The following is a 23,942-nucleotide window of genomic DNA, read 5'->3' on the forward strand; positions in this document are numbered from 1 at the left end:
ACCCCTGTCCTCACCTCCCACAATTTCTGCTGTCTTCTCCTTCCCCCAGCTCTGTTGCTCTTCCTTCCCTCTTGGAAACAGTGCTGGCCGAGGGCTTGTCCATGATGTGCTCTCCACACTCAATCCTTTGGCCTTGCAGGAGTGTGCCTGGGGAGGGGTGTGACTCAGATCTGTTAGTTTGGGCCATCTGTATGTCACTCTCTGGGGCCCTGGGAGTGTCTAGACCAACCTGACCAGACCAGAAGGTTATTACCAGCCTTTCAGTGTTGCAAAAGCAAGACCAGTTTAGCTGGAAGAAAAGGCATTTCCCCTGCCTGCCAAGGACTCGATAGGGGCCAACTCTTTGCAAAGCCTGCTAGTCCAGTTTTTAAACTCCATTCCCCCAATTCTTGCCCTTTGGAGTCGTTATCCTCGGACTCCATCATCCATATTGCAGTTCATCCCTGGGGGGACTCTCTAGGCCTGTGCTGACCAATAACGTAGCTCCCAACCACATCTGACTATTTAAGTTTAGATTAACTAAAATGACATTAAAATACAAATTTAATTACTCAGTCCCCACCAACCACACTTCAAGAGCTCTGCAGCCCCATGTGGCTGCCATATTGGATGGGGCAGATTGGAGCATTTTCCTCACTGCAGAAACTTCTCCTGGACTTCGTGGTCCAAACCCTTGCCATTCACAGCACAGTCCACGGAGCAGCAGCCTGGGATCACCTGGGAGCATTTTAGAAATGCACCATTTCTGGCCCCACCCCACACCTACTGAATCAGAATCCACATTTGCAATAGTATTTGGAAGGCATCTCCGTGTCCTTTAAAGTTGAAAAGCGTTGCTCATGAACAGGAGTTGTATGCAAACTTGGAGGCGTGCAAGGGCCAAGCCAGCATCCTACATAAGAGGAGCTAGCCACCTGGGGCCATGGCAGCTGGAAAGCCTGGGTGCGTGCTGTCTGGAGCGTGGCCACTCCAGCACAGTGCAGACCTGTATTGCCAGAGCCTTAGATGTTTCAAACCAAAGCCCAGAGAGAGAGGTTTTATGGGCCGTATTCTTATTTGTAACTGTTAGCAACTCATTAAATATTTAAAATTCTTTCTGGCTGCATCTCGGCCACCACCCCATGTAGACATTGAGCAGCACCTTAGAGCCACCAGGAAGCGACTTTCAGGTACAGCAAGCTGCTAATCCGATCTTTTCTCCTCATTCTCCCATATCCCTGGCCTTGGTTAGAGCATGCTCAGGGGAAGCTGCCTAATTTTAGAAGAAATCCAAGGGAAACTTAAAGAAGGAGGCAAATTGCTACCCAAAGCAGTCTCGATGCCAACAGGCAGTTGGTTTTTGATGATCTTTGCAACATTGATCTCCTGGAAGAGAGAAGCAAAGGAACAGAATTGAACTTTCTTCTCCTTCCCCTCCCCACATCCTTAATTAAGAACCATCTGTTCCTGGAGTAACTGGGTGCACTCAGTGAGGCTATTTTGAAACCTGAATCCTCACAGCCCCTGAGCTCCTAGGCTTGGGGGTCAGCTTCCTTGGGGAATTCTCCTCCCACCCAATTCCTCTGCATGGTGGGTCCTGCTGGAGCCCCATGGACTCCCACGTGGAGGCGAGACCCAACCTGCTGGAAGGTGACCTGCGCTCAGAGGCTGGCATTTGAAGAAAGGCTCCCTCCCACCCACCTTCACGGTCATGCCCCTTGTGTTCCAAGACCACAGGCACAAGCAAACTGAACTTTCTAGAAGTTGGCCAGTTTCTTCCTTCTCCCCATTGTTGGGGGGAAGTAGAAAATAGTCTGTTTCCATGGTGACGACAGCTCAGGCTGAGCAGAGAAATTACATCCCTGGGTCAGTGCTTTAACTTCTCCACCCGCTCCCCTCCCCACCAGCCCTGGCGCCCTCGCAACTAACAGAGAGCCACTGCCAGGCACCCGGTTCTCATTCTCCGCTTCTCCCTGTTGTCCCTCACCAAAGGGGAGAGGGGACTGATGATGTGATCTGGAGTCAGACGCATTTATTGAGCATTGCTTGTATGCTCAGCTTCCTGTGTGGCTTTGGGCGTGATCCCAGGGGGTGCCGGGCGAGCTGAGTCTTTCTTTTAGGGTTCCGTGGTTATTGGGACAAAGGATGGACGTGCAACAGGCTGCTCAGTCCTGCTAAACCCAGAAAGTAACAAAAGGTGATTCTAACACGACGGTCAGAGAATGCAGGGACAGCAGTCTCATGAGCTTGTCTGTGAATCATAGGCCCCGAGAAATCAGGACCTTCTTGTATTTTAAGGGAGGTTCAATTCTGAGATGAGTGTCAATATGAAACAGTGGTGGTGTGGGTGGAAAAAAAGAACTTAATAGCTTGGGGGGTTTTGATAATCATTTTTATTGCCAAGAGTCATGAATTGACAATGCAAAAAGTTGAGGAACCTCAGAGAGCACCCAGATCTTATCACAGTGACTGTCACTTCCACTGTTGGGGCGGGTCCTCGAGGTGGGTGCTCAACTCTGCTCTCCTGGCATGATCAAAACCAAAGTGATACTTAAACTCTCAAATCATTGCTTTTACCCCTACGGATCCAGCAAGGTTGGTCCGGACAGAGTCGGTCCCGTGTGACATCAACAACCCTGTCCGGAAGCCACCTCGGTATTCGGACCTGCACATCAGTCAGACTCTCCCCAAAACCAACAAAATCAACAAGGTGAGGCTGGGCATCGGCTGGGAGGGGCATGTGGGGCTGGCACTACCAGGTGGTAGGCAGGAGAGAGGATGGGTTGACCCGGGAGTGTGGCACACACCTGGCAGCCCGTGTGGGCGCTAGGGCTTGGGTGGAGGGGCATCCAGCAATCCACACAGACGCACGAGCCAGGAGTCTGTCTAATTTAAAGAGCGGACACAGGGAACCGGATGAATGCGTGTGCAGGGATGGGACACCAGGCATGGGAGCGGAAGCCACAAGGGAGCTTCCCCGGCGGCTCAGATCCTGCCTGTTCTGCTCCGAGAGACGTCTCCCCATCTGCCCGGATGAGCTGCACAGATGGTTCCTGGCTTTCTGAGCATCTGTTGGACTAAGGGCAGGGCATCTGGTCCTCAGCTTCTGGTGGAGACTGGTGGGCGGAGATCTGTAGGGGCCCTGAGCTGTGAGCAGTGGCCAGTTAGCTGGCTTTCCTTCTACAGGAGGCTTGTCAAGAGTGGGCCCCTCTGGACCCTTTCCCTTCCTGCCTTGTGTTTGAAGTGGGTAAAGAGCGAATGAGCCTGGAGACGGTGGGGAGGTCATGGGTTTGAGTCAGGTCCCGGCTGAGCATCTGGATGGCGGTGGACCTTCCGGTCTGACTTCTCGGGAAGGCTAGAGAGGGATGGCCCCTCCCCAGTCCACACAGCAGCCAGAGTGATTCTTCATGTAATTGGAACCTCGTCACTCTGTGCTGAAATGCCATCCAATGGCTTTCTATGGCTTTCAGAAAACAAATCAGATTCTCCACTGCAGCCCACAAATCCCTGCAGAATTGGGTCCCTCCCCCATCTCTGATCTCTCCCTCCATGCTTCCTCGCCAAACCCAGATGTCTGTTTGCTCTCACACCCTCATCCACAGTTTTTACTCCTAGAGCTCAGAGCCATTCACCATCTGGCTCCTTGTGACATCAATCTAGCAGATAAGTGACCTCGGCCTCTAGAGTCAGGAAAACCTGGCATCCAGCCTTGGCTTCCTTGACCTACTGGCTGTGAAAGTTTGGACAAGTAATTTAAACTCTCTGGCCCGCAGTTTTTCTATGTGTAAAATGGGGGTGGTTCCGTTATCGGCAGTTGCCCTGCAAGCTACCCCAACCTTAGTTTATAACAGCGTTCTGGTATGATGCTCCAAATCTGTGGGTTTGGAACTGGGATAGACCATAAAGGGACAAGAGTGTCTCTGCTCTGTGATGTCCAGGGATTCAACTGAGAAAACTCCTGTATTGGCACATTATAGCTCACAGGTAAAGTCTAGCCCACCATCTGATATTTTAATAAATCATATTGGGACATAGCCACCCTTAGATTGTCTGTGACTGCCTTGGTACTACTGCAATCACAGAGTTAAGAGGTCATGACAGGAATGGTGTGGACTGTGAAGCCTGACATATTTACTGTGAGGTTCTTTTTTTTTTAAAGAGAGAGAGAGAATTTTTTAATATTTATTTTTTAGTTTTTGGTGGACACAACATCTTTATTTTATTTGTATGTGGTGCTGAGGATCGAACCCAACACCCCGAGCACGCCAGGCAAGCACGTTACCACTTGAGCCACATCCCCAGCCCAACTGTGAGGTTCTTTACAGAAAAAGTTTGCTGACCTCTGATATGAGCTGGAGGTTTCTTCACTCACATGTCTGGTGCCTGGCTAGAGAAGTCAAAGTCTGGGCTCAGCAGAGAGATTGAGTAGCGTACCCGCGTGTGGACCTGCCTTGTGGCTTGGGCTTCCTCCCAATATGGCTGCTTCCAAGCTGTTGTGTTTCCTCTATGGCAGCTCATAGCTTGAAGAGCAGCCAAATTAGCAAGTGAGGTGGGACTTTGGCAGTGTCACTTCTGTTGTGCTTTACTCATAGAAGCAGTCCACGTCTGTTCAGTTTCAAGGGAAGGAGACAGAGAGCCCAACTCTGGATGGAACAGTCCAAGCTTATAAGGATTTGTATCCATGTTTTAAAATGCCCTGGATGTGCAATAAGAGCACCAGTCTCAGAGTTATTGTGGAGGTGAAGTGAAATAGTTGATGTTTAAATACACTTGATAGAGTTGCTGGCATAAAGTGCCAAGGAAATTCTAGCTAGGACGACCAGCTTAAGTCCTGAGGCCCTCAATCAAAATGCCAGGCTGGATCCCCTTTTCCTTTGTCATTTTCAAAAGATGATAGGTCTCCAAGATGGGGTGCATCTCAGTGGTAGAGCTCTCTCCTGACATGCATGAAGCCCTGGTCCCACCCCAGCACTGCAGAATGAATAAATAAATAAGCAGAAAATATAGGTCTCTAAAATAAGTAATCACACATCTCTTAGGCCAACTTTCCTCATGTGACATCTTGAGGAGGAGGAGCCATCTCAAGATCTTGCCCTCTGGCCTCAAAGGCACTGGAGCCTCTAGATGTCCAAAGGAACAAAGCTCAGGTCAGACAGATGAGTGACTGTGACATTGTCTGTCAGCAGGAGAATTTGATAAAGGAAATAGATTAACCTCTGTTTAAGAGGCAGCTTTGACATGAAGGTAGACAGGACCTATGACAAGGCTGGGTTACCCCCCACCCACACATGCACCCCTTCCTCTTCTCCCTGGCTTTGTGCAGATTCTTTTTGTCAGCTAATGATGTGGTTAGTGTAATAAATTCCTGGGCCAATTTGGTCTGACGATTTCCTTTTCATTGCTCTTGGTTTCTTCTGTGTAGCTCAGTCCATCCAGGATCACAGAGGCCTTGTCTCTTTCACCTCGTGCAGAGGCGAGAATGTGGATTTTGGAGTCAGAAAACCCAGGCTCACAGCTCAGCCCTTTAACTTTCTGTGTGACTATGGGCAGGCCATTTCAAGGTCTGTCCCCTCTGTAAAATGGGCATACAATGGGAGTTATTAGTGGGTTGTAGGGGAAATTAGATGTGTGATATGATAAAGGAGTGAGTCCAACTCAGATACCCAGGACATGGAAGTGGCTGGATGATGAAGACAGAAGAGGATGAGGAAGAGTAACAAAAGAAATGGGGAGAAGGAAGGGGAGTGAGGCGGAAAATGAAGAAGTAGAAAAAGAGGAGAGGAATAAGGCAGGAGGAGGAAGAAAATGAAGAGGAAGAGAAAAGGAAGGAGAAGGAGGAAAGGAGAAAGAAGAGGAAGTGCTGGAGGAGATGGAAGAGGACGGGGACTTGAGATGGCGAAGAATGAAGAAGGATGGAGGAGTTGGGGAAAGATGGAGGAGATGGGAAGGATGGAGGAGTTGGAGAAGGATGGAGGAGAAGGGAAGGATGGAGGAGATGGAGGAGTTGGGGAAAGATGGAGGAGATGTGAAGGATGGAGGAGATGGGGAAGGATGGAGGAGATGGGGAAGGATGGAGGAGATGGGAAGGATGGAGGAGATGAGGAAGGATGAGGGAAATGGAGAAGGATGGAGGAGATGGGGAAGGATGGAGGAGATAGGGAAGGATAGAGGAGGTGGAGGAGATGAGGAAGGATGGAGGATATGGAGAAGGATGGAGGAGATGGGAAGGATGGAGGAGATGGGGAAGGATGGAGGAGTTGGAGAAGGATGGAGGAGAAGGGAAGGATGGAGGAGATGGAGGAGTTGGGGAAAGATGGAGGAGATGTGAAGGATGGAGGAGATGGGGAAGGATGGAGGAGATGGGGAAGGATGGAGGAGATGGGAAGGATGGAGGAGATGGAGAAGGATGAAGGAGATGGGGAAGGATGGAGGAGATGAGGAAGGATGGAGGACAGGAGGAGATGAGGAAGGATGGAGGAGATGGAGAAGGAAGGAGGAGATGGAGGAGATGAGGAAGGATGGAGGAGATGGAAAAGGAAGGAGGAGATGGAGGAGATGGGGAAGGATGGAGGAGATGGAAAAGGAAGGAGGAGATGGAGGAGATGGGGAAGGATGGAGGATATGGGAAGGATGATGGAGATGGAGGAGTTGGGGAAAGATGGAGGAGATGTGAAGGATGGAGGAGATGGGGAAGGATGGAGGAGATGAGGAAGGATGGAGGAGATGGGAAGGATGGAGGGGATGGAGAAGGATGGAGGAGATAGGGAAGGATGGAGGAGATGAGGAAGGATAGAGGAGATGGGAAGGATGGAGGAGATGGAGGAGGTGAGGAAGGATGGAGGAGATGGAGAAGGATGGAGGAGATGGGAAGGATGGAGGACAGGCGGAGATGAGGAAGGATGGAGGAGATGGGAAGGATGGAGGACAGGAGGAGATGGGGAAGGATGGAGGAGATGGAGAAGGAAGGAGGAGATGGAGGAGATGAGGAAGGATGGAGGAGATGGAGAAGGAAGGAGGAGATGGAGGAGATGAGGAAGGATGGAGGATATGGGAAGGATAGAGGAGATGGGAAGGATGGAGGAGATGGGGAAGGATGGAGGAGATGGGAAGGATGGAGGAGATGGGGAAGGATGGAGGAGATGGGGAAGGATGGAGGAGAAGGGAAGGATGGAGGAGATGGAGGAGTTGGGGAAAGATGGAGGAGATGTGAAGGATGGAGGAGATGGGGAAGGATGGAGGAGATGGGAAGGATGGAGGAGATAGCGAAGGATAGAGGAGGTGGAGGAGATGAGGAAGGATGGAGGATATGGAGAAGGATGGAGGAGATGGGAAGGATGGAGGAGATGGGGAAGGATGGAGGAGTTGGAGAAGGATGGAGGAGAAGGGAAGGATGGAGGAGATGGAGGAGTTGGGGAAAGATGGAGGAGATGTGAAGGATGGAGGAGATGGGGAAGGATGGAGGAGATGGAGGAGTTGGGGAAAGATGGAGGAGATGTGAAGGATGGAGGAGATCGGGAAGGATGGAGGAGATGGGGAAGGATGGAGGAGATGGGAAGGATGGAGGAGATGGAGAAGGATGAAGGAGATGGGGAAGGATGGAGGAGATGGGAAGGATGGAGGAGATGGGGAAGGATGGAGGACAGGAGGAGATGAGGAAGGATGGAGGAGATGGAGAAGGAAGGAGGAGATGGAGGAGATGAGGAAGGATGGAGGAGATGGAGAAGGAAGGAGGAGATGGAGGAGATGGGGAAGGATGGAGGAGATGGGGAAGGATGGAGGAGATGGGGAAGGATGGAGGAGATGGGGAAGGATGGAGGATATGGGGAAGGATGGAGGAGATGGGGAAGGATGGAGGAGATGGGAAGGATGGAGGAGATGGGGAAGGATGGAGGAGATGGGAAGGATGGAGGAGATGGGGAAAAATGGAGGAGATGGGGAAGGATGGAGGAGATGGAGGAGATGAGGAAGGATGGAGGAGATGGGGAAGGATGGAGGAGATAGGGAAAGATGGAGGAGGATAAAGGAGATAGAAGAAGAGGAGGTAATGGAGGAACTGAAGGACAATGGAGGAGAAGCAGTAGCAATTGCATCAGCCAGCACCTTAGGAGACCAATCTAAGACCCTTGTCCCTCTGCCTCAAGCCATCAAAGATGCCATCTGCAATGGTGGCTGAGGCTGGAGCTGTCTCACTGTGGTCAGGCTGTTTGAAGGGGCTACATGGTGGCTTGCTAGGGACAGAGACCTGCCTAGGCCACACTCAGGAAAATGAGTTGTCTGTTGTAAGGAAGGACACGGGCAAGGAAGGGTGGGTCATCTCCCTGGAGGAGCTGGCCTTACGGAACTAGGCGTGGAGGACGGCCTGGGTCAGGCGGGTTCCAGGTCATCACTCCGGGCCCTCATGAGCACTCCTCAGGTGGTCTTCGTGTTCTGCTCTGTCCATTGCTCTTGCCTGGCTTCGTCTTTCTCTAGTGTCACCCTTTCTCTCAGTCATTGCTGCTCCTCGTACCTGCAGCTTGTTGGCTCTCTGGTGTGGGGAACCTGTGTTCCCAATCTCCCCTCTCCTCAATCTTTACTCCTGTGTCTTCTGTTACTTTCCTTGTGGGCCCAAGTCATCATGTCATTCCGTATCACAGGTTAATGACCAGGTGCCATCATGGTCCCATGTTGGGAGTGGGCTATCAGAGGTCACAGGACAAATATGTCTGCTTCTTCAGGACAGTCCATTCAGCCAAAACCGTGAGGTGAGAGGACAAGGACAGTGTCTTTAGGGAACGTCCCTGGAAGAACAGTTACATCTCACCACGTCCCACTCAGTGCTTCTCGGGGTAACATGGGAGCCTGGGAGATGAACATCCTTCTAGCTCATTCCCAGATCAGATGTGAGTTTCTTGCTCCTTGGTACAAACTTGTGTGTCTGCCTCAGGGCTGCGAGTTGGGACCTGGGTCACTAACTGTGTGACTCCAGCCAGCCATTTCCTCTTCATACACCTCAGCATCCCCACCTACGGAATGAAGGGGACAGACTGGATGACCTCTGAGAGATGTTTCCATCTCTTACCTGTGTTCAGAAGAGGGACATGCCATCCGCCTTTCCCTGCATGACCTGGTAAAGTTCAAGTTTCCCTCTGATGGAACACAACCTCCCACTGCTGGTCCCTCTGGGGCAGAGACCTGGGTCTGACCTGCAGAAGGAATTCCCCCTCCTATGGAAGCAATTCTGCCAGGGAAAGTGAGCACCAGACTATCGACAAGTCTGTTTATTCCCATCAGCCCCGAGCTATCGACGTGATCAAAACCTGATTCCTGTCCTCAGAAGGTAGAGATGATTCCCTCCCCCAGAAAGACAGCTCTGCCACTACCCTGCCCCTTGACGGACTGATTGGTTTGCTCATTCATTCACATAGCATTAATCAGCCCCTCCCCATGATGTGTTGTTTCTGTGCTGAGTTCTGCAGATTCCAAGACGAATGATTCGCCCAGTCTAGTGGGAAGAGATGGACCTTCCTCTTCTCTCTCTCTCTCTCTCTCTCTCTCACTCTCTCTCTCTCTCTCTCTCTCTCCTTCTCTCTTTCTCTATCCCTCCAAACCCTTTTTTCCTTCATTTTTTTCTTTCTTTCTTCCTTTATCCACATGCATTTATTGAGGGCCTACTATGTGTCTGGCACTTTGCTAAGTGCTGAGAACAGAGATGAAGATAATATGGTGCCTGTCCTCAGTGAGCTCCTAGTCTAGAGGAAGACAATCTGAGAAGTGACCATGTAGAAGCAGCCATGGAAGCAAGGACATTGTGCATGGCTGATGGGGACAATGTACCTTACCTGGTGGGGTGGGGAGGTCAGGTTAGCTTCTCAAGGAAAAGAGATCTGAATTGCATTTTGAAGAAGGAAGGGACATCTTCCAGGCAGAGCAGGACAGGGCTGAACAGACGTTCCAAGTAGAGATGGCAGCGTGTCCTATGCCCTGAAGATATGGAAGGGCCTGTTTTATGTTGGGAACCGTGGGCCATTTGATGTGACTGAAGTGGACATTCAGGGGTGTGGGAGTGACCATGAGATAGGAGAAGGTGACGTCAGCCCAGGTCCAGCCTGGATGTGTGTGTTTGGCTAAACATTTTCATCTGAATCTTGCATTTTTGTTTGAGCAAGATCTGGACTCAGTTGCTATGCATGGGACACCAATTTTTAGCATAAGTCATCATGATTTTGTAACTACATAATGATCATCTTTGCGATCATCTGTGGAAACTTCTTGAAATCTGCCAGTCCACAAGTGGAAGTTCAAAGAGCAGAGGCTTCGGAGGGGGCCAGATGACCCATTCTGCTCCCCCCACTCCCTCATATGACATCATCAGCCTCTGACTTCCTTGAAGTACCTCACATGCCCCACTGGCCTGTGAGAGCCTCTCTCCAGGTCATAGCCCAACCACATAAATCTTAGCTTCACGTGTCCCTCAGATGGTATTGCACTTACACGGGTGTGGTCTTGAAAATGGAATTAGCTTTCCAGATAGAGCGAGAGGGCTGCCCTTCTGCTGCCATCAGATCAGAGTTACCTTCAAGGTGGCCTTTCCTGGGAGGTGGCTAGAATGAGCTAGAACATGATCTGCAACAGTAAACCTATGTCCAAGTGGTCAGGTGTCCCCTGCCTTACACTCAAATTGGCTTCTCCCCCACTGGGTCAGAGATCTTATGGGGGAGCCATTATCACAGGGAAAGTCTCAGAGTCTGGGAAAGCCAGCCGTACAGAGAGGAGGTGTGCATTTTTCTCATTACACAAGCAGAGGGTGAACCTCCACTTTCAAAGTCCTAAGTTTCCCACCCCCAGAGGTAACACCCAACTTGCAGATTTGTTGTCAGGATTAAATGAACTAACAGATTAAAAAGACTTCACAGTTTGGGGGAAGATGGACTTCTCCCTGTTTCTCCCACTAAGTGCAATGGAATTCCCTCGATATTATATATAAGTGCATAATAAGGCAGCAGCTAGAGGTTCACAATGAGCCCCGTGAAACTCCTTTTGGCTTCATATATCCCAGACTGGGACTTGAAGAAGCTAGCATGGATGCCATTGGGCTCAAGACATAAACTTACAGGTTCAAATTTCTTAGCAATTCCCAAATATAGATAATGTCTACTCTCACCACTCCTGTTAGACTTAGTGCTGGAGGTTCTAGCCATCGCAAGAAGACAAGAAAAGAAAATGAAGAGAGGGGGCGGGGAGGGAGGGATATTCCAATTTAAAAAAAATCACTGTCCTTATCTTCAGATAACATCATTGTCTATGTAGGAAACCCCAAAGCATATACAAGAAGCAAAATAAAAAGAAACCCGCCCTGGGATTAATAGAATGAATTGCCAGTTCAGCAATATAGCAAGACACAAAGTCAGTATTCACAAAGTAGTTGTATTTCAGTCTGCTTGCAATTAACATATGGAAGCCTAAATTTAAAATACACCATTATAATTGCTCAATGAAATGAGAATAGAGATACATTTAATAAAACATCCACAGAACTTGTATGCTAAAAACTGCAAAATTCTAGGGAAAGGAAACAAAGACCTATAGAAATGGAGGGACGTACTTTTGGGAATCAGGCTTTGTCCCCTATAAATATAAGACAAAGTCCTGACCCCGTGGATCTGTGAATGTGACCCTATTTGTAAAAAGGGTCTTTGCCGATGTAGTCTAGTTCAGATGATATCAGAGTGGTGGTCCCTCACCCAGTATGACTTTCACGTCTATTAGAAAAGGAGAAGACAAACAGAGATCTACAGGAAAAGCACCATGTGACAAAAAAAGGTAGAGATTGGAATGTTGTAGCTGCAAGCCGGGTGATGCCAAGTACCGTGACCACCACCAGAGGTCAGGAGGAGGCAAGGAAGGGTCTACCTAAAGTCTCAGGGGGAGCTTGAGACATGGCTCTGCTAGGACCTGGGTTTCAGATGTGGAGCCTCTAGAAGTGTGAGAGAATACATTCATGTTTTTTTTTAAAGCCACTCAGTTGTTGGTACTTTCTTACAATAGCCCTAGGAAATTAAAATATATACCATGTTCATGGATTGTAAGGTTCAACATAGTCAAGAAGTCAGTTCTCCCCAAAATTGCTACATGGGGTTAGTACAACTCGTACCAAAACCCCAGCAAGATTTGTTGTAGGTAAATACAAGACTGTCTAATAAAAGTTATATGAAAAGCCAAAGGAAGTAGAATAGAAAAAAAAACCCACTTTTGAAAAGAGAATAAAATGGAAAAAAAATTCTACCCCATTTCAAAGCTTCTTATACAGCTACAGTCATCAAAACCATAAAGCATATACAGATGGCAGATAAGCACATGAAAGACGTTCCGTGTCATTAGCCATTAGGTAAATGCAAATTAAATGCATAATGAGATACCACTACACTCTTATCAGAATAAAAAAAAAAAAGAGAAATGGTGACGAAGCTAAACCCTGGCTAGGATACTGAGAAAATCAGGGATTCGTGGCCTGCGGGTGCAAAGCGGTGCAGCCCCTCTGGAGAACCATTTTTCCATTTTCTTTGAAAACTAATCATGTCATTACCACATTATCAAGAAATTGCACTCCTGAGCCTTTATTCCCAGTCCAATAAAAGCATGTTGTACTTAAAACCTGTGCACAAATGTTTATAGCAACTCGGTCCACAATAGCCAATGACGGGTAGCAACTTAGTAGGTAGTGGTTAAACACACTGTGGTCCATCTATGTCACAGAACACCACTGAGCAATGGCAAAATGTCACCAGAAGTGCCTGCTGGAGTCTCGGTGGCCTCTGAGGTGGCCCCAGCAATCCTTGACGGTGACTTCCTCCCTCCCGTCTCCACCTCTATCTTCACCTGGCTTTGTCCTCTGTGCCTGTCCTCGCCTGTCCCTAATAAGGGTGTTTGTCATTGGATTTCATCCAGGTTGGTCCCTCCTGGAGACCCTTACCTTAATTACATCTGCAAAGACCCTTATTCCTAATACGATTAGATTCTGAATTTCGGAGTGACCTGTCTTTGGGGGATGGGGACACCATTCTCTCCACGACATCGTCCTCTTAACCTGCCCCCCAAGGCCATCTGAGGATGCACACTTGGATCCTGTCTTTGCCTCGCTGTGGAGCTGGTCTCCGGCAAGGAGAGGGGTGCAGATTCCAGCCAAGACGTGGGCAGAGATGCTAGAGGCTCTCGCTCCCGCTCTCGGCCGCTGCCGGGCTGCTGATTCTTTAATAAACACTCAGGAGGAGAGGTGTTAGGATGAGGAGTGTCTTCTGGGCACCTCCACATGGGGCCTTCCAGAATCAAAGAGGCACGGGGCACGTGGCTGTCACCTGTGTGGTTTTCATTACACAACAACCCTTCACTCTGGGGTCCAAGCAGTGCCCAGGGGTTTGATTCCGGATGCCATTCCTTCCACAGCTGGATGCCAACTGGTAGAGCTTATGAAACAGCTGGGACCCTGGAGGGACCTGGGGACAGCAGAAAAGGGGCGGGAGTTGCTGAGGAAGCTGGGGGGAGGGGCTCCTTCCTGCTCGGCTCACTCTTTCTGCTGTCTCTGATTCCCTGCCCGGTCCTGACCCCTGCCCTCTTTTCTCTCTGCAGGACCACATCCCTGTCCCTTACCAGCCAGACTCCAGCAGCAACCCCTCATCCACGACGTCGTCCACGCCGTCCTCACCAGCACCCCCGCTCCCTCCCAGCGCCACGCCGCCTTCTCCCATGCACCCTTCCCCGCAGTGCACGAGGCAGCAGAAGAACTTCAACCTGCCAGGTACCTCCAGGCTCAGGGAGATGCCAGTCACAGAGCATTGGTGGCGCAGAGGTGAAGGAGGGGTGGGGTCCATGCCAAGGCTGGGATGGGGCTGGTCCTTGCTGGAAGGCAGTGGGCTGATGACCAGAGAGGGCCAGGGAGGCTCATAGCAATGGTAAACCTTTGCCATATGCAGGACGATCGTCATATGTGACCTTATTTACTCTTTAGAGGAACCAGGAGGGAGTATACAGGTCTATTTCAAAGATGAGGAAACTGAGGCACAGGGGGCTTCAGGGACTCTTAGAGATGGTCTTTTGGTCAACAGCACCCGGTAGCTTCCCCTAAATTGCAGGGGGACCCTCTACTCTGGAACCAGTGGTTGTCCTATGAGTCAAGTGTGTTGAAACGGACAGCGTGATTCTTGGGGTCTGAGAGACACCCACCTGAGCAGGGCCGCCTTCTCCATCAACCCTGATGCCAGGACCCAGCTCTGAATGTGCAGCCTGGAGTCACTTGGATAAAACTCAAGGTGCCAGCGTGGCTGGTTCATTCTGGAGGCTGTACCTCTTGCCTTCCTTGGCCTCTGGAGGCTGGGCCTGTTCCTGTGTTGGGCCCTCACGGCCCAGCCATTGCCACAGCTCCTCTGCATCTCTCTCTCACTCTGACCCTCTGCCCTCCCTCTTACAAGGACCTTGTAATTGACATTGAGCTCCTCCCGGTGAATCGGGACAGTGTCCCCATCCCAAGGCTCTTTTGCAAGTCCCTTTTGCCATCGAAGGTAATGTGTCCAGGGATCAGGGCAGGGACATCTTTTGGATGGGGACATTATTCTGTCCTCAACAATCTCTCTTATCATGGGGTCTGTGGCTCAGCAGGAGTGACAGGTGTGAACCAAGTCAATATAGGTGTGCAGGTTTGTCACCTACTTCTCCCCCCCACCCCTCTGTGGCTCCAGGGCCCCAACTCCTCTCGGACGCCAGGAAGCCAGGAGCAGCTCGGCTGCCCTGCTGCCCGCTCAGGTGTATCCCTGCTTCTGTGTGGTGACTTAGCCACAGAAGAGCAGGTCTCCTGGGATACTTTCTCTTCTCATCTTTTATCAGCCATCAGGAACAGATGTCCTGTGGCCCAGGGAAGGGTCAAGGCTGGGGTTGGCCCCGGGGCATGGAGGCATCTGGGGGGTGGCCCCTTGCCAGGCCAGGCCCTCAGACCTCCCAGACAGCTCTTGCGCCACAGCCCAGCCCCTCCTTCTTAGAGGAACTTGACCACCAGCTAATCTCTCCTGCAGACCCAGGATGCTCCCAGCCCCGTCAGAGCTTGGGGGGAAAGAGATCAGCTAAGCCGCCCGAGAGGAGTTTGTCCTTTTTTTAATCTTGGCCTCTTGTTGGCAAAATGGCTGCGTGCCATCAGAAACCTAGGTTATGTAACGGGGGAAAAAAAACAGCCCCTGGAGTCGAGTCCTGCAGGTTTGTGTCTCTTTGCGAGCTCTGCTCTGGAACCCGGAGTGAATTGTTTGCTATTCTGGACACCCCGTTTTCCAGAGCCAAAATCCACCTGGACTTCAGCTCCCTGAAATCATCTGCAAATGGTCTAAGCTAAAAGTCACTGCTGTTTTCTCTGTGATCAAAGAGGCACAGATGTGTGTTGCCACGGGTGTGTGTTGCTCATGCGTGTGTGCACGGAGTTTGGGATCCTGAGACGCTGGGATTGACTCTCTGTCCTGAAGGAGCTTGTGAATCAGTTCCAACCCCTCGGGGTGTTTTATTTCCTTCCCCCAAACAAAGGACGTAGTGTGTGAAGCTATCTGATTGCCTTGATCATCGATCCTGCTCGTCCCTGAGTTGAGAGCTTTTTGAAGCGTCTGCTCGCTCAATGCAAATAACACATGCCTCCCTCGGGATCCTGGGGTTCCAGGACCCTCTTGAACATCCAGATGCATGGATGCCCAAGTGTCATATGTCCCATGGCTCAGTATCCGTGTGGCTCCTGCGCGCATTCTCTCATAGACTTTAAATGGTTTCTAGATGACTCATAATGCCTGATACAATGCAAACGCTGTGGAAATTGTGGTTCTGCTACGTTGCTTAGGGCATAATGACAAGGATAAAAGTCTGTACATGTTCAGTAATGTTCAGGACAGATGCCATTTATTTTCAAATATTTCCAATCCTGGATTAGTCACATCTATTGATGTGGGACCTCTGGGTGCCCGGGGGCTGACTGTTCTTATTTAGAACCTACGACATGCTCGTTGGGAACGAGGGTCCTAGCCCTGTGTGGAAAGGACTGTTATTGACCTTGTTTTGTGCAAGGACCCTGCAATGCACAGAGATTTGCTTTGGCTTTTGCAAGGAACCCACAGCAGAGACAGGATTCCATCCTGCAGGACCGCCTTCTCGACCCCAGGCTCAGAACCAGGGGGCTCAGAACCCCCAGGCTAACCCTCGGTGGGCCAGCTCTGAGGGGCAGCTCGTCGCTGGGCGTCATCAAACAGTTTCTGGAAGTGGATTTGGCAGTTCAGACTCATATCTAACCCCATCTCTGTCCATTTCATTTATGAGGGCATCTAAAACTGTGTGGCCTGCTCCCTATTCTCAGACACTGTACCCCAAAGAAATAAGAGGTAAATTAGAAACCTAGTATCTGGGGCTGGGGCTGCAGCTCCGTGACAGAGCACTTGCCTGGCAGGTGGGGGGCACTGGGTTCAATTCTCAGCACCACATACAAATAAATAAAATAAAGGTCCATTGACAACTAAAAAAAAATGTATTAAAAAAAAAAGAAAGTAAGGAACCTAGTATCTGAGCCCCCTGACCCCTGGTGAGTGGACCAAGGAGCGAAGGAGTTGGTAGAGAATCAACAGCACAGTCCCGGCCGTTTCTTGTGCATAACTGTTTCCTAAGCGCAGGTTTTACTTACGCTTGTGATAAGTAGAATAATGTCCCTCTCAGGAAAAAAAAAAAAAAAGCCCCTGTCCTAATCCAGGATCTGCTACTGGACACGACAAAAAGGATCTTTGCCGATGTGATTAAGTCACAGATCTCGAGATGTCAGATTATCCTGGTGGCCCTACATGTAATCACAGCGATCCTTATCCCAGGGAGGCAGGAAGGCCACCGGCGGTAGAAAGTGATGTCAGGCACAAGCAGAGATTGGAAGGATGAGACTGGGAGCCCTCGGCCTCAAGCAGCTGGAGAAGCCGGGGGGTCAGAGTCTCCAGGGATCCCCGAAAGAACAGAGCCCTCGACTTTAGCCCTTTAAGACTCACTCTGGCCTCGGGAGCTCCCGACTGGAAGGGGACCCACGCTGGGGTTGTTCTGATCCACGAGTTTGCAGTCATGTGCGACAGCAACGGAAAAGCAAAGGTCTTGGTGCTCAGTGTGGAAATTTAGAAAGCACAGGAACAGCAGGCATGCTCTTTCTTTTCTTTTTTTTTTATTAAAGTCACGGTCATCATTCTGCCAAAAGGCAAAGAATTAATATTTTGGATTGTGGCTTTACAGACTCTGTTGTTTGTAATTATGCATTTAACAAAATACGGCTTTGTGTTCAGGACGACTGGCCAAGTGGGAGTGGTCTGGTTTTAGGGAGCATGAGTGACCGGGGACATCGGACAGGGTGCTTAGAGTTCTGGTCTCCTCACACACGTTCATAATCCCCTGAAATTTGGGGTACCTGTGGAAGTGCTCTGGGGGGACAGAGACGTGGAGGACATGGGAGGAGCCCATCTTGGTACCTGGAGGGACTCTCACACTACTGTTCTCTCTCTCTCTCTCTCTCTCTCTCTCTCTGTCAAGCTTCTCACTACTACAAGTACAAGCAGCAGTTCATCTTCCCAGGTGAGTGTCGCGTTTGTGGGCGGCCCTGCCAACAGGCGGGAGCAGCTGCTGGGATGGGCAGAGGGGAATGGTGAGATGCACCCATGGAAGAGGTAGTGGGGGTCACCGCACCCCAGGATAATGGCTGGATGTGGAAGTGGACATCAGGGTGGGAGGTCTCAAGGGCATCAGGGGACCAACGTGGTCCCCAACCACAGTGAAAAGTCTGAGAGGGTGATCTGCTGTGGAAGGCAGAGGTGGGGTCACGTAGCAGGGGAGGGATGGTCAGAGAGGCCCTTGCTGGAAGATGCGAGACCAACTGGCCCCCGGTCCCAAGGGAACTCAGGGAACTCAGGAGTGAGGGAGACTCAGAGGTGATCAACAGGCCTTCCTGGCTAGATGCTTAGGGGAAGCTGCCAGAGCAGCTCCCCAGACCACAGTGGTGGACTATGTGCAGGGGGTCATCTCAGCGTGTAAAGTCCCAGTGGTTGAGGAAGGGACAAAGGGGATTGGCCGGCCCCCGGGACCCCGATGTGGTGAAGTGTTATCAGGAGTCCGGCCTCTGGGGGACAGTCTGCATTCCATGTTTGGTTTCTGACGGTTGGATTTCACGCTCAGATGTAGTGCCGGTGCCAGAGACGCCAACCCGGGCGCCCCAGGTCATCCTGCATCCGGTGACTTCGAATCCAATGTAAGTGGAGCAGAGGCCACTGTCCCCTGCCCTGTGCTATGAAATCTGGGCCTTCAGTCTGCTCTGGTCTGGTCTCCTTCCTTCCTCTGGAATAGACGGGGCGGGGAGCAGGGACACATGGCAGGACTCGGGCAGAGAGAGGGAAGGCCAGGACACACAGGCTGAGACAGAGAGGAGAGGGCGTCACCGCCACTAGCCAGCTCTGCCTGTGGCTCTGGCCCTTGTGGCAAGTAGGACCCTCAGGACCCCGGGACCCCACTTCCTGGGATTAGAAAGAACTTTTCTAAGGCAGAACGTTATGAAATGCACTTAATCTAGGTCATTGTCCCTCCCCCCTTTAAAAAGTGTCACTTAGATTTATACGGGGGATCAGTAAGTGATGACCCAGGACACAAGTCCAACCTGTTGCTTGTTTTCACAAATAAAGTTTTATTGGCACCTAACCAGGCGCATTTGTTGGCGGTGTCTTTCCCGCGGCTGCTTTCCCAGTAGGCAGCAGGGTTGAGTCCCTGTACAGAAGCCAGCCCTGTGGCCCTGTGGCTCTGTGGCCCTTGGCAGAAAAGGCTCGCCACCTCTGGTTTAGAGCCCGGTGGAAATAGCACAGGCTCCATTCCTCCTTGGGCTCCGTGAGATATGCAGGGACCCAGCCTGGTTATCTTTCATGCTGTGACACCACATTTTCCATATTGTTCCAGACTCTTCCTAGACGTTATTTTTTAATGACAGTGAAATGTCCTACCAACTCATTTCCATGACCCTGTCCCCTCTTCCTGAATTTCCATTGAGTCCTGTATTTCACTGCTGTAAACAACACTAGGATGAACATCCTCGGTGCAGCCCCCTAGGGAGGCCGGCCCTCTCTGCAGGTGGCCTCTTCCCCCTTGGTCTCTTTGGCTGTGGCTGAAGTCTGCGGTGTCTGAGGATTGGGCCGGTTCCCAACATCCTTTTCTGCCTACTTGGTTTCTCTTCGGGCTCCTGAAGCTGCTCCATCCATTTGGACCTGCCTTGGGACGTTGTTAAAGAACCAAATGGCACATCTCTGAAATCAAAGGAGCAGCAATTTGCCGGGGGACATTGTGCTGACGCCTCGCTCCAGATCATTTCTCTGCAGCACAAAAACCAACTCCACCATTTGTGCAAGACGAGCTCCAGGTTATTAACTGAGGGTCAGGGAGTGTGTGGAGAGCAGAGTCAGGAGCTCCTGAGGTCCGCTTAGATGCATGGAGGGACGGGGACTCGCTGTTCCCAGAGGGGACTCATCATACCACCCTAGCTGCGGGAGTCACGGTCTTAATGCAAAAGGAGGAGGTCCGCCAGGCACCGGGAGGGGGGACTCCGACTGCATTGTCCCACCCGGGGGCGCTGAGCTCCTAACCTGTCAGCTGTCACTGTGCAGTTAGACGGGGCCTTCCTAGGAGGCGCTATGAATAACTGGACAATGCACACACTTTGTGATGTCCTCCTTTCCCCCTTCTTTGAGATCATGGTCCTTCCAAACTTCCTCCAGCCAGGACCCCTTCCAGGAAGTGGGTTGATTCTGTCTGCAGGGTCAGCAGCTTCCTGGAACCTGAGGGTCTGGATGCGGGGAGGGTCCCCACACACAGCGAGGAGGTGGGCAGAGGGCGTCTGCTCAGCTTCAGCTGGAGGACGAGGGAGGGAGCGAGGCCACCATTGTGAGTCCCTTTTCCTACCTGATCCAGCTCTTGTGGGCCTTCAGCAGCCCAGATGCTACCTGCCCTCCTGCACCCGGAGACACACCCTCCCCCGGGAGTCTGAAAACAGGTCCCGATTCACACTGTGTCCATATTCCGTCACCAGACTACCTGTCCAACAGTCCCTGCACTCAGCCCCGACCCAGTTATGCCATCAGCACACAGCACCCTCCCTAACGCCAACATGTCCACCCAGATCACACACACACACACACACACACAACAGCTCCTGCACAGAGCTCACTCTGACCCACATGCACAAACCCACACCCAGCACCCCAAGTCCAGCACCCACACACCTAGAGTCCAGCTGCACTCATGAGCCTTCGGATGCATCTCTCTCTCTCTCTCTCTCACACACACACACACACACACACACACACACACCTGACTCCTCCCGTCCACCACCGTCACCTTATATCCATTCCACGCACACCAGTTCTGTGTAATTGACAAGGTCCAACTCCAACCCCGTGACATTTCAAACACGTCCAGCAATTCTCTCTCCTTGGGGTCTCCACCGCACTCCATTGCTTCAATCCACACCTCACTTGGGCCCCTGTTCCTTTGAGCCCCTCTGCACAGTTGCTACCAACTTGCCTTCATTCTCTCAGTAGAATAGAACTGTCCCTAAAGTCACCTAAAGTCCCCTAAAGTCACGAGCCAGCCAGACCCATCTGATGTGTCTCCCTCTAAGGGTTGGGTGCTGCTCCTGGCCCAGGATTTGGGTTGGATGAATGAATGAATGAGTGAATAAGCAGATGGACAAATGAACAGTAAGATCTTTCCAGAAGATTCTGGATCTGAGGGAACTTTAGAAACTAGACTCATTCTTTCCCAGCAGACATGTAGGCCTCTGAGAGTTCAGGCCCCATCCCATCAAGAGACCCCTCAGTAGCAATAACGAAAAACGAGCCCAGAAAAATCTATCGAGAACAATGTCCCTGTGCCCTTTGTGGGACTCGGCTATGGATGATTTCAGAACCAAGTATTGAAATGACATGTGAGATGAAGGCTTGTAGGGAGGACGTCCATCTTGGGACACTTCACCCGTGGCGAGCTTGAATACACACACACCCACCGTTCCACCTAAGGGTCCCATTTATTTTTCTTTCTTTCAAGCTTGGAAGGAAATCCATTACTTCAAATTGAAGTGGAGCCAACCTCGGAGGTGAGAGCCGGGAGCAGCCTTTCCCAGGGGCTGCCCACCTGGGTCTTGGGTGACGCAGACGGCTTGGGGCGGGTGGGAGGCAGGTGCGGTGGCTGCTTGATGGATGTTCCCACTCTAGGACAATAACCGGGCACTGGCCCCTCCCGGCACCGAGCCTAATGGGCCGTTATATGGTGTGTACGGTGCAGAAGGCAAAAATTGGCATGAGATTTGCATTCTTAGTTGAAAAATTAGCCCAGAGCAGGGTGGGTACCAAGGGGGATGTGCCCCGCTGCCTTCCAAAGAATACGTGGCCAGGGGACATGGGGCGCCAGGGATACTGGGCTTGGCAGGCCGTTGGGAATGTTCTGGGGCTCCTTTCCACCTGCCCGGAAATTTTATTTATTCTGGAGTCATAAATAGAATGTCCCTTGGTGAGAACCGTGGAGTCCCGTCCCTTGACTCTGCTAGTGTGTCCTGAACTTAAAGGCACAGAAGCAGGGTTTCCAGGGAAAATCAGGTCCTTTTGGGGGACCACTATGGTCCCTCAGAAATGGTCACGGGAGAAGACACATGACCTGTGCTAATTGTCCTCATCAGGCCAAAGAGGGCAGCTTCTCGGGTATTTGTGGTCAAGAAGCTCATACCCAGTTAAGTGGCCATTCTCTCAGGTTGTCTTATGAGGTCCCAGGGCTCCTGGAAGTCCCTACTGGCTTGGGCACATTCCCACATTGCAGCCAAAGGATCCAAGAGTTGCAGCATCCCCAAGCCCCAGACACTCTGAAATAGCAGTCTGGGCAGGTGGGTCCCAAAACCTTGAGTGGCTAAATTTGGAGATGGTCACATCTGAGCATACTCGTCAGGTTGACATGCCAGGTCAAAACACAGATTCCCATCCCTGGCCTGCTGATATTTTGACTCCGTAGATCTGGATGGGGCCCAGGAGTCTGTATTTTCTCAGGGCTCCGAGCTGGTGTTGGGTACAGGTGCTCAGGTCCGTGCAAAGAACTTAGCCGCTCTCCATCTCATTGAAACCTTCCCCACCCCCCAGGGCAGATTTCATCGCTTCCACTTTCCAAGGAAGAAAGGGCCCAGAGAAGTAGAGCAACTCCCCCAAGGCCACACAGAGCCCAGCGGCCAGCTCACTCGGTCCAACTGTTAAGCCCCGTCTATTCACAGGACAAATGCCAGGCTCCTTCCTGCTACTGGAGCCTCAAGCCTTTGCCCTGTGGCTCTGGCCTCTCCCACGTTCCCCAGGGCTAGAACCACAGAGGTCCCAGCAAACCGGAAGGCGTGGTCCCCTTACATTCCTCTCCCTAGTGTCCCCCACCCCCAGGGTGGCTCTGGGATCTGCCTCTCAGGATCTCCTTTGTCTTACGATTCTGGACCTAAGCCACCTGGGGACACAGAGCTACGTCTGCAGCAGCCGCATGGAGATGCCATGTGTCCAGACCCCCTGGGGACCCTGAGGGAGGGTGGGACAGTGGGTGGCAGCAGTGGCTCTGACCTTCTCCCCCCCTCCGGCCACAGAACGAAGAGGGCCGCGACGAAGCCGAGGAGTCGGAAGATGACTTCGAGGAGATGAACCTGTCCCTCCTCTCGGCCCGGAGCTTCCCGCGCAAGGCCAGCCAGACCAGCATGTTCCTGCAGGAGTGGGACATCCCCTTCGAGCAGCTGGAGATCGGTGAGCTCATCGGGAAGGGCCGCTTCGGGCAGGTCTACCACGGCCGCTGGCACGGCGAGGTGGCCATCCGGCTGATTGACATCGAGAGGGACAACGAGGACCAGCTCAAGGCCTTCAAGCGGGAGGTGATGGCCTACAGGCAGACGCGCCACGAGAATGTGGTCCTTTTCATGGGCGCCTGCATGAGCCCGCCGCACCTGGCCATCATCACCAGGTCAGTCCCCTCCGGCTGCCACCGCGGCTCTGGGTGCAGTCAGGAGATGCGGTTCTGGTTAATCCCTCGTCTGGCTGATAGGCGGTGTCCAGGGGTGCCGCAAACGGCTTCCTTGCAATCTTTAAGTCCCCAGGAAATAACCTGTGACGCTGACCTCTTCCCCAAAGCCTTGTGTGAGGACTGAATGGGGGGTCAGAGAATCGGGGTCGAATTCCCCTTCTGCTCTAAGCTTTTGTGTAGGGAATCCCTGGGGCTGGCTTTCCTTGTATGCAAAGTGGGTGGGTGACCCTAATCCAGGCAGTGGCCCCAAACCAGGCAGTGGCCAACTTTTTCTACAAAGTATCTAGGAGTGAAATACTTGGCTCTTTGCAGGCACACAGTTTCTGGAGCAGCTATTTAGCTCTGCGCTAGTGCATAAGCCGCCGTCGAGGTGTGCATGAATCTGCATGGCTGTGTTCCAATAAAACTTTATTTACAAACCAGGTGGTGGGCTGGGTTTGGCCCATGGGCCGTAGCTTCCTAATTTCTGAGCGGAGGCTCTGTGGGTGTTACTCTGGCTTCCGTGGCCATCTCAGAGTACATTTCTGATCTTTACCGTCACCCTTACGAATTTCTAGGATCTATGGTCCGTGGACATGCGGAGTGGTCATGGGTGGAGAATTAACAGTAACAGAATGTCAGATGACAGGGACTTTGGGGACTCTCTCTCTCTGTCCTCACTTGGTGATGTGAGGCAGGCAATGGTAAAAGATTAGCTTTGGTTTCCCGGGAACAGTTGTGAACAGTCCTTTGGTGTGATTTTGAGCTTTGGCTCTGCTCCCTTATTACATTAGAAGACCTCAGGTGATGAGATCCCAGGGCAGAAGTCTCTCCCCTTGGGAAGGGTCCCAGGCCACTCAGGAGGCCTTGGTGACTGACACTGCTGATTGTGCAGGCCGTGGTTG

At 51.5% G+C, this 23,942-nt stretch overlaps 1 protein-coding gene across 1 annotated transcript in view; it reads left to right on the forward strand.

Moving 5' to 3' along the window:
* The window catches only part of Ksr2 (kinase suppressor of ras 2), a 354,619-nt gene that overhangs the window by 282,817 nt on the left and 47,860 nt on the right, over window positions 1-23,942 (forward strand). The window contains exons 9-14 of the mRNA XM_027949191.2: window positions 2,563-2,689; window positions 13,582-13,750; window positions 17,527-17,568; window positions 18,166-18,238; window positions 21,073-21,121; window positions 22,631-22,998. Coding sequence (XP_027804992.2) covers window positions 2,563-2,689; window positions 13,582-13,750; window positions 17,527-17,568; window positions 18,166-18,238; window positions 21,073-21,121; window positions 22,631-22,998 — 828 coding nt within the window. The remainder of the gene's footprint in view (window positions 1-2,562; window positions 2,690-13,581; window positions 13,751-17,526; window positions 17,569-18,165; window positions 18,239-21,072; window positions 21,122-22,630; window positions 22,999-23,942) is intronic.

This window comes from Marmota flaviventris, chromosome 1 (assembly GCF_047511675.1).
Source record: "Marmota flaviventris isolate mMarFla1 chromosome 1, mMarFla1.hap1, whole genome shotgun sequence".
Lineage (NCBI taxonomy): Eukaryota > Metazoa > Chordata > Mammalia > Rodentia > Sciuridae > Marmota > Marmota flaviventris.